The sequence below is a fragment of the Eucalyptus grandis genome, chromosome 6 (assembly GCF_016545825.1).
Source record: "Eucalyptus grandis isolate ANBG69807.140 chromosome 6, ASM1654582v1, whole genome shotgun sequence".
Taxonomy (NCBI): domain Eukaryota; kingdom Viridiplantae; phylum Streptophyta; class Magnoliopsida; order Myrtales; family Myrtaceae; genus Eucalyptus; species Eucalyptus grandis.
Genome location: NC_052617.1, coordinates 6,430,345 through 6,439,675, shown reverse-complemented (window position 1 = coordinate 6,439,675; position 9,331 = coordinate 6,430,345). Strand labels below are relative to the sequence as shown.

At 41.0% G+C, this 9,331-nt stretch overlaps 3 protein-coding genes and 1 long non-coding RNA gene across 4 annotated transcripts; all 4 read left to right on the top strand.

The window, feature by feature from the left end:
- The first annotated feature begins 279 nt into the window (after positions 1 to 279).
- On the top strand, positions 280 to 1,404 carry LOC120294265 (receptor like protein 22-like). Its single transcript, XM_039314258.1, has one exon. The coding sequence runs from the start codon at positions 280 to 282 to the stop codon at positions 1,402 to 1,404; it is 1,125 nt and encodes a 374-aa protein (XP_039170192.1).
- A 25-nt stretch (positions 1,405 to 1,429) lies between these two features.
- On the top strand, positions 1,430 to 2,131 carry LOC120294264 (putative receptor like protein 25). Its single transcript, XM_039314257.1, has one exon. It carries the CDS (start codon positions 1,430 to 1,432, stop codon positions 2,129 to 2,131), a length of 702 nt encoding a protein of 233 aa, XP_039170191.1.
- A 424-nt stretch (positions 2,132 to 2,555) lies between these two features.
- On the top strand, positions 2,556 to 5,481 carry LOC120286326. Its single transcript, XM_039314872.1, has 4 exons — positions 2,556 to 2,645; positions 3,155 to 3,318; positions 4,746 to 4,859; positions 5,290 to 5,481. The coding sequence occupies exons 1-4, from the start codon at positions 2,576 to 2,578 to the stop codon at positions 5,317 to 5,319; spliced, it is 378 nt and encodes a 125-aa protein (XP_039170806.1). The 5' UTR covers positions 2,556 to 2,575; the 3' UTR covers positions 5,320 to 5,481.
- A 1,672-nt stretch (positions 5,482 to 7,153) lies between these two features.
- On the top strand, positions 7,154 to 8,802 carry LOC120294800. The gene is made up of 2 exons (XR_005552115.1): positions 7,154 to 7,693; positions 7,789 to 8,802. It is a non-coding gene; the product is annotated as an uncharacterized LOC120294800 (long non-coding RNA).
- Positions 8,803 to 9,331: the final 529 nt, after the last annotated feature.

The following is a 9,331-nucleotide window of genomic DNA, read 5'->3' as shown; positions in this document are numbered from 1 at the left end:
GGACCCCTTCCAATCCCTTCACCTTCTACTCGTTACTTTTATGCGACGAGCAATGGTTTCACTGAGATTCCCACTTCGATTTGTCAGTTGAGTTCACTCTTAAAATTAGAATTGTCCGACAATAATTTCTCAAGGATGGTGCCCCCATGTTTTGGTAATATAACCAATCTTGAGTATCTAAACTTGGGTAACAATAAATTACAAGGACCAATCCCCTCTTCGATTTGTCAGTTGAGTTCACTCTTAGAACTAGAATTGTTTAACAATAATCTCTCAGGGATGGTGCCCCCATGTTTTGGTAATATAACCAATCTTAAGGATCTAAACTTGGGTAGCAATAAATTACAAGGACCACTCCCGATCCCTTCACCTTCTACTCGTGACTTTTATGCCATGAACAATGGTTTCACCGGTGAGATCCCCTCTTCGATTTGTCAGTTGAGTTCACTCTTGGGTTTAGATTTGTCGAACAATAGTCTCTTAGGAAATATACCCCCTTGTTTTGGTAATATAACCAGTCTTGAGAGTCTGGACTTGACTAGTAATAAATTACAAGGGCCATTACCGCGTTCCCTAGTCAAATGGGCAAATGTATCAACACTACTTCTTGGTCACAACGAGTTTAATGATATATTCCCATATTGGCTTAAAGCATCGCAACTGCTTAACCTTGATTTGCAATCCAACAAATTTCATGGTAGGATCAACCTCACTGCCTTTGACCTCTCCTTCCCTGCTCTTACATTTTTATCTATTTCCAACAACAATTTTATTGGAGGGTGCCCCATGAAGGTTTTCTCCAACACCTCATTACAAGTAATAGATTTGTCCAACAACAAATTTGGAGGGCCAATTCCACTTCCGTCTCCTGCCACATTGTATTACTCCATTGCAAATAATGTTATAACAGGAAGGATCCCTTCTTTGATATGCGACGCCACCAATCTCGAGATGATCGACTTGTCTAACAATAGCTTAATTGGTAGCTTGCCTTGGTGCTTAACAAATTTTAGCACTGTTCTCTCGGTTTTGAACTTGGGAATGAATCGCTTTGAGGGCACAATTCCACAAACAATTTCTTTGATACATAGATTGATGACTCTTGACTTGAGCCGAAATCGGTTTGAAGGGATGTTGCCCCGGTCTCTTGTCAATTGTACAAATCTGGAAATTTTAGATCTCGGTATCAATCAGATGGAGGATACATTCCCGACATGGTTGGGAAAACTTCCAGAACTGAAAGTTCTCATTTTGAGGTCCAACAATTTGAAGGGTCCTTTGAACATTCCGAAGGGAGATCTCATCTTTACACAATTGCGCATTTTGGATCTCTCGAACAACAACTTTTGCGGTCCTTTACCAGCCAACTTGATAATGAACCTTGAAGGCATGAAGAATACGTAAAGATGGGCAATACGGACCATCGTACATGACACAATATTCCAATTTCTCTGGGCAGTCATATGAAAATACCGTGACCGTGATGATGAAAGGGAGAGAGACAAAGCTAGTGAAGATCTTGACCATCTTCACAACCATTGACTTATCACACAACTTTTTCCAAGGAGACATTCCCGAAGTTTTTGGCCATCTTCGCTATCTCATAGGGCTCAACCTTTCTCACAACGACCTTACGAGTTCGATCCCTTTGACTTTTGGAAATTTGACTAATCTTGGATGGCTTGATCTATCTTCGAACATGCTTAGTGGGAGCATTCCTAGAGCATTGGGAGATTTGACATCTCTTGGGTGCTTAAACCTCTCGAAGAACCAACTCACTGGTCGAATTCCTCAAGACAAACAATTGAGCACATTTTCAAACGACTTGTTTAGTGAGAATCCAGGCTTATGTGGAACTCCATTGTCAAAAGCATGCCTTGGCGATGCTCAACCTCCTCCACCATCGTCCTCATCGACTCTAGACCGCGAAGGGCATAAGAGTTGGTTCAAACAGAAAGTAGTGTGGATAGGTTATGCATCTGGAATTGTCATTGGGATTTCCGTAGCATACATTGCAATTGAAACGGGATGGCCCAAATGGCTCGCACGAGGTGTGAGAATGATGGAGAGAAGTGCAGTCCAATGGATGGAGAAGCCAAAGCGGAGGGCCATCAAGTTTCATGGAAAGTGAAATTGTTGATAAGTTGTCTCTTTAAACCATGTAATGTAGGCTTAGTGAATAAAGATGTCATCTAATCGGCATCAAATGTCATTTCCCTTATCAAGGCTTGTTTCTAATGTCTCCTTTTGTATGTTGATGTAATGGTGCATGGATTGAATTGAAAAGATGAATGATGAAATTTGTCAAGCACACAGCTTAAAAAAAGGGAGCCAAAAAACACGAAAATGAAGCGAGAGCCATTATCCATTGGAGATATCTCTTTCGCCCTTTGGAACAACGTCGCGTGCTCACCGTTGTCTTTTCCAGACGGTGTGGTCCCTTTGGCACTCCGCGACGTCCATCACGGGATGCATGGGCTTAGATTCCCCAATCGCCCGCCACCGTACGATCCCCCGAGAAGATGACGGCAGCGACTCCGACGCTGAGAAGATGTTACTTGTTAATGCCGTTGAGATGTTTGTCGATTTGTCGCAGAGACTGGGACCGGATGTTCGAGAAGGAAAGCGAACATCCGGTCCACCTGGTGTCTTCTTTGCTATGGTTGGCTATTGCACGATGAGTTGTTGCCGAAAAGAATAGTTCTTAAGATAAGAAGCTCTTTTTTAACTGCCCCTTTTCCCTCCCTTTAGATTGTGTTTGAGTATGTCAGCTTGTACCATTGAAGTGCTCGGATGGTAATTGCAGTATAGTTCCTTGAGCATACCTTGATGAATGAAAAGTAACTGCTTATGATGTGCTCGGGAGAGGCGTACATGAATGCTTAAGCTGTGCGAAAATTTTGAAATTTTGCTTGCTGAACTTCTCTTTTTCATTTCCAGATGGAACACAAGTGTCTTTGGCTTTTTTTCTCTTCAGTTTTATTTATTTATTTTCGCTAAGGCATTTTTATTTAGTTTTATTCTACAAAATATGCACAAGAGGTGTTGATTCAATGATTCATTTTTTTTTGGTAAGGGTAAGATTTTGATTCATTGATGCCTCGTGAATCCATAAGATGCAATGTAAACTTCCTTAATGAATCATATTTGTTAGGGAAGTTGCTGCGAGAAGTTGAACCCGAGTTAATGGATGCTTTAATTGAGGCTACAAAAGATGGTGACCACAGTAGGCTGCGAGCTTTATCTGTATCCGAGGTGTGGTTTGGCGAAGATGATGATGAAGGAGAAGAAGATTTCGAGCAAGAACAAGTGGAGGAGGTATCTAGTTTTAACTTTGTCGCTGAAAAAAAATCTGCATTGCCTACCGCTGCCACATAAAGTCTCATTTGCATCCTTTTAGAGGAAAACAAGTTCAATATGTATGGGATGTGTGAGGAGTCGACTTCCCAATCACCTAGAGAAGAAAGTTTACCTGTACTGACTTGATTTGATACTTAGTGCCCTAGTTTTTATTAAAAAATCTAAGCATAGACTAGAATCCCTGTCTTCGTATTTACTGTGAGGTGCTGAACGGGCGTCCTAAGCCGTGGAAACCTTATACGTGGGATTAGATACATTAGCCCATACAACATATTACGTGCGTACACGACAATTTTTCTATATCCTAGCAATAAAAGTGATGATTGCCACATATAATTAATAGGTTAATGACATAACATTTAAATGATTTGAGTCTGTAGAAAAGCAGATATGCTACGCGGGGAATGTACATGGAGGGAGAAAGGAAATATCTTTTCTTCAATATCGTAGAGGATACGATAAATTCGAAACATTTAATGTGCCAAATAATCTGGTCTAGTTCATATAATACAAAAACTTACATAAAATTGTCTAAAAAAAAGTGTTTATCAGAAGACGCAATCTTTGTGGGAGCTCACCTTTGCCTTTAAATTCATGTGTCCCTTTCTTTGAAACGGCATCACTTTCTTTGTCTTTTTCTGCATTTTCATCTTGTTCTCCGTTTTTCTTTAAAATGACACTGGATGTGAAAGCAGTATCAATCCATTTCCTCCTCCACCTTGCACGATGTTTGTCTTCCCTAATTGCCCCGTGCAACTTTGGTCAGCAGACTTCACATGAATCTTTCTGCAACAGAATCCATTTGCTCTGCCCTATACTGGCCAAAAGGGTCTTGGATGAAGCCCAAAATTCGAAATGAAAGTCTTACATGTATTGTGTAAATTAGTTACTTAGTAACCAAACTTGCTACTTTTTAGTGGAAAAGAGAGACTTATGTTTAACTTTGCATAGAAAGTAGTGCGGAGCAGTTTTTCCTACGAAAAACTTCAGCAAGAACATTTAACCTGTATCCTGTAATAGAGCCATTAATATCTCATTTCCAATTTTGTCAAGGGCTACTCCTACCTTTTTAGAAGTGCACAGCAAGTTTGAATCTTGGCTGTATAGGTTACTGTCGATACCGCAGATTTAGACGAGGAACAACTTTTTTTAATTATCCAAAAATATAATACGTGATAAACAACTTTTTGTGAGGCAGAGATGGTATGAGATCTTTATCACCCATAAAATATGCCAAATCTTACGTGTATTGAGAAAGTGGTTCCTTAGTGATGTGATCCATTGGTCATGCATGAAACTTTAGTTCTACACAATGTCCATCTTCCTTCTGTAGCATCTGTTCAGGTTTCTCAATGTTGACTTGCTTTTCAATTTTCAATTCCCAGGAGTGTGGTGAGTATTCAAGCATAGCAAGCAGGTGGTTTGACAGTTTAATCAGTAAAGACATTCAAATGGCCAATGAAGTTTTCTCCATTCACACCATTGATTTTGACCGGCAAGTAAGTTGACAGATATCTCTTACCGTTTGAGCATTTAGTTTTATATATTGGAGCATTCAAATCTCTGCAGTCCATTTATAGCATCTTGAACAACTCCATGTCGGCTGTATAAAAAATATCTGTGGGTTGCTGCTGAATCAACTACTTGTTTAACATTCAGCTCTTGACGCCATAGACCATTTGATGGTTTTCCACGCGGTAATGCATGGCATGTAGGTAACATTTGCACAACTCTATAGTTGGTCGGGCTGTTTCATCGCTCCAACTGGTACAACAAACTTCACCATGTTTAAATCGTTCTTCAGTGCACATGCAAACATTGCCCGTTACTGAAACTCGCATTTGTCAATTGCCAAGAGTTTGCATGGTTGACATCTCCTATTTTCACATTGTCAAAATAAATTTTGGATTCCATTCGTACTTCCTATAGGAGTTGCAAAAGCTTGTATGGAGAGTATAGTCGACTCAAGAACAGCCAGCCAAAAACGAGAGTGAAGCTAGCAAAGCGCTCCTAAGGGCGCAGAAGTCCTCTACTTATTTCCTCCGAAACCTTGCGAGGCAATTATGTTGTAGCAATACATGATTGCGCAGCTGATACTCACCTCTTGTACTAATCTATTTTGCAACATTTACATTATCTTCTTCCAGGGTCCGGTTCAATCGTTCTACGGTTCAGGATTATGTATGAACCGAGTACCAGGTGGATGATGAGGTGCTAATTTTAATTCAGTGCCGGGTTCAGTCCTGCGCAATGGCTCAAAAGAGAATAGTTATGCCGCTAAACGTTATTTACTTGCCTTTACCTTTCCATTGCCTGCTAATTTCATCAATTCCGGAGAGTTATAAGAGGAGCAAAATAATGCAAATTGTCTGATAGAAAAAAAAGAAAGAAAGGGAGGTTAAGCTCTGTTCTTGTAAATATTTATTTTGACGCTCGGTTTGTGCTTTTGCGTTCGAATCTACCTGGATAATATTCATGCTGGTTCCAGCCAGTACAGATGTAGTTGAATCCTATACAAATACATATGCACTGAAGTAAACCATTTTTCGCCTGGGAAGGTCACGAGCGAATGCAGCCTACCACATTAATACCAATCGGCACGCGAGGTAATCAACAACGCCCTTGGTCTATCCCGATTGCATCCCATAAACACAGAACAAGTGCACTAGATATTATATGTAAATAGACGCGTACACAAACACAAACACACAAAGATCTAGGACGGTTGTGTTAGGGGTGAATATATTAGGGTAGGGTCGACACCAGAATATTTGTACAAAGGGAGTGACGAGAAAAATTATTACAAAAAAAAAATCTTAAACCTATTGTACTTGTGCAAATTTGATTTTAAGTCTTTGAATTAGATCAATTTAGTCTTAAATCTTTTGACAATTTGTCAATTGAGTCTATTTGGCTAGAAATTGTTGACGTGGGTGCTAGTCATTCTATATGACATGGCCGATTGCTATTGCTAACTCGAATAATTTTCGCAATTCTTTAAAAATTTTATTCTTATGTTTCTTTTTTTTTTTTTTTTTTTTTTTCACTGTGGCCAACAAAGGCCACTGGCGACTCTCACCTGCTGCGAATGCCTTTGCTAGATTTGGGCGAGGCCCTCGCTTGCAACGAAAGCCTCTTGTGCCTAGCGAGTCCGCAAAGACATTGGCGAGACCGCGGGCGAGGGCCTCCTTGGCCCCACTAGTTGTGAGAGAGGCGGCTCTCACCTAGTCTTGGAGAGGCTTTCACGGCTAGCAAGGTTCGCCATGACCCTCGTTGATCATAATGAGAAAATAAAAAAAAGCAAAGAAAGAAGTAAAGGAAAAATGAAAATAAAAAATAAAAAATTGAGAAAAAAAATTGTGAATGCCTTTTCAAGCGGCTCATTCAATGGGAATCCAAGCTTATGTGAAACTCCATTGCTGAAAGCATGCCTCGGCGATGCTCAACTTCCTCCACCATCGTCCTCATCAACTCAGGACTGCGAAGGATATGAGAGTTGGTTCCAACATAAAGTAATGTGGATAGATTATGCTTCTGGAATGGTCATTGGGATTTTCGTAGCGTACATTGCATTTGAAATTGGAAGACTCAAATGGCTCTCACAAGGTATGAGAATGCTGGAGAGAACTGCGGCTAGTGGATGGAGAAGCCAAAGTGGAAGGCCATCAAGTTTCATGGACAGTGAAATTATTGAGGAGTTCTCTCTTTAAATCATGTAATGTATGTTCAGTGAATAAATATGTCACCTAACCGGCTTCAAATGACATTTCCCTTTATGAAGGCTTGTTTTAACGTCTTCTCCTTTTGTATCTTGGTGTAATTGTATACGAGTTGAATTGAAAAGATGAACAATGAAATTTGTCAAGCACTCAGCTTAAAAAAAGAGAGCCAAAAAACAGGAAAATGAAGCGAGAGCCATTATCCAGATATCTCTTTCGCCCTTTGGAACAACGTCCATCACCGGCCGCGCGGGCTCAGATTCCCTAACTGCCCGCCGCCGTACGATCCCCCGAGAAGATGACGGCAGCGACTCCGACTCTGACGCCCAGAAAAGCCTCAACCAGAAGAAGCGCGAGGCTCGGCCGCGACGTCCCCTGGGGCATGGAACTCGCTTCCTTTTCCCATCTCCAGATCCAAGCGCTCCCTCAGATACTACCGGGAAAAAAAGATGTGCCTTGGAGGCGGCGCCATTTTGAGCTTTCACGGGTTTCGTGGATATAATGATGTCCAATAATGCAGCACTGTAGATTCATTATCGCTTTCTTTTTAAAAGGGGAATTGCAGAGTGGCTTCTGTGGAGCAAGCGGCCTTGGACGCTTGGATTCTTGCGAAGGTGATGCTTCTGCAACGTGCGGCTGTTTCTCGTGAGGCTTTTGGTCTGAGTTCTTACTTGTTAATGCCGTTGACATGCTTGTGGATTTGTTGCAGAGACTGAAACCGGATGTTCGAGAAGGAAAGCGAAGGCAGTTCAAGTTCATTGGTACTATCACATTTTTATTCATGTTTTTACGAGTGTGTACGTGTGTGTTTGTGAGAATCTTTTTGCCTTTCTCGCGGCTTCACCTGGTATCTTCTTTGCTATGCTCGGCTATTGCACGATGAGTTCTTTCTGGGTAAAATAGTTCTTGGAGTAAGCAGGTCTTTCCCAACTGCCGTTTTTTCCCACTTAGATTGAAATTGAGCGCGTCAGCTTGTACTTTAAAATGCTTGGATGGTACTTGCAGTATAGTTCCTCGAGCATATATTGATGAATGATCAGTAACTGCTAATGATGTGCTCGGGAAAGTCATAGATGAATGCTCAAGCCGGGTGAAAAATCTGAAGTTTTGCTTGCTGAACAAATTTTCTTTTTCCAATTCCAGATGGAACATAAGTGTCTTTGTCTTTTTTTTTTTTCCTTTTTGCTAAAGCAGTTTTATTTAGTTGTATTCTATAGAATATGCACGAGAGGTGACATTGATTCGTCGTGCAATGTAAACTTCCTTAATGAATCACATTTGTTAGGGAAGTTGCTGCGAGAAGTGGAGCCTGAGTTAATAGATGCTTCAATTGAGGCCACGGAAGATGGTGACCAGAGCAGGCTGCGAGCTTTATTGGTATCGGAGGCCTGGGTTGGCAAAGATAATGACGAAAGAGAAAGAAGATTTCGAACATGGACACGGGGAAGAGGAGGGGATACCTGGTTTTTAACTTCGTCGCTTGAAAAAAAAAAAAAAAAATCTGCATTGCCTTCCGCTGCTCCTCAAAGTTTCATTTGCATCCTCTGAGGAAAACGAGTTCAGCATGTACGGGCGGTGCGAGAAGTCCGCTTCCCAATCACCTAGAGAAGAAAGTTTCACCAGTACGTCATTGATTTGATACTTAGTTGTAAAGCAACCGTTGGAAACACTCTTTGCTGGTTACAAATCTCTTAAGCATACACTAAAATCCTGGCTTCATTTTCACTGAGAGCTGCTGATTTCTGCCAAGTGTCCTGAACCATGGAATCCTTATTAATCGAATTAGATACGTTTAGACCTCACGGCATGATATGTGCGTGTTGCATTTGCCCATCGACATTCATTCCCACATACTCTGATTCCATCCATTATTTCACTCAAAACAAGAATCACCCACTCTGCACCTGCATCACATTCTCTCAGTTATGCGTGATCTTGGGCGCTCAACTAGGCCCACATATGCGAAGCCTAAAAGCCCGTTTGATAAGACTAAAAAAAATGAGCACTAAGAATTTAAGTATTCAATATCAAGTGTCGACGGTTTTATGTACTAAAAATAGAAAGTAATTTCTCATTTGACATTATGCTCTTGACAACGTAAACTAGATTGATGGTTTTTCATGGGCATGTAGGTAACATTTGCACAAGCCTATCCCTGGTCGGGCTAAATCATTCCTCTGTAACGTGCACAACATAATGAATGTGCCTGCCCTTGCCATGCACAAACTTCATTATGTTTAGATCGTTCTTCA

Coding starts and splice junctions, on each gene's coding strand:
- LOC120294265 (XM_039314258.1), top strand. CDS start 280: ATGGTGCCCCCATGTTTTGGTAATATAACCAATCTTAAGGATCTAAAC.
- LOC120286326 (XM_039314872.1), top strand. CDS start 2,576: ATGTTTGTCGATTTGTCGCAGAGACTGGGACCGGATGTTCGAGAAGGA. Junction 3,319..4,745: donor AGCAAGAACAAGTGGAGGAG/GTATCTAGTTTT, acceptor TTCAATTCCCAG/GAGTGTGGTGAGTATTCAAG. Junction 4,860..5,289: donor CCATTGATTTTGACCGGCAA/GTAAGTTGACAG, acceptor TACTTCCTATAG/GAGTTGCAAAAGCTTGTATG.
- LOC120294264 (XM_039314257.1), top strand. CDS start 1,430: ATGACACAATATTCCAATTTCTCTGGGCAGTCATATGAAAATACCGTG.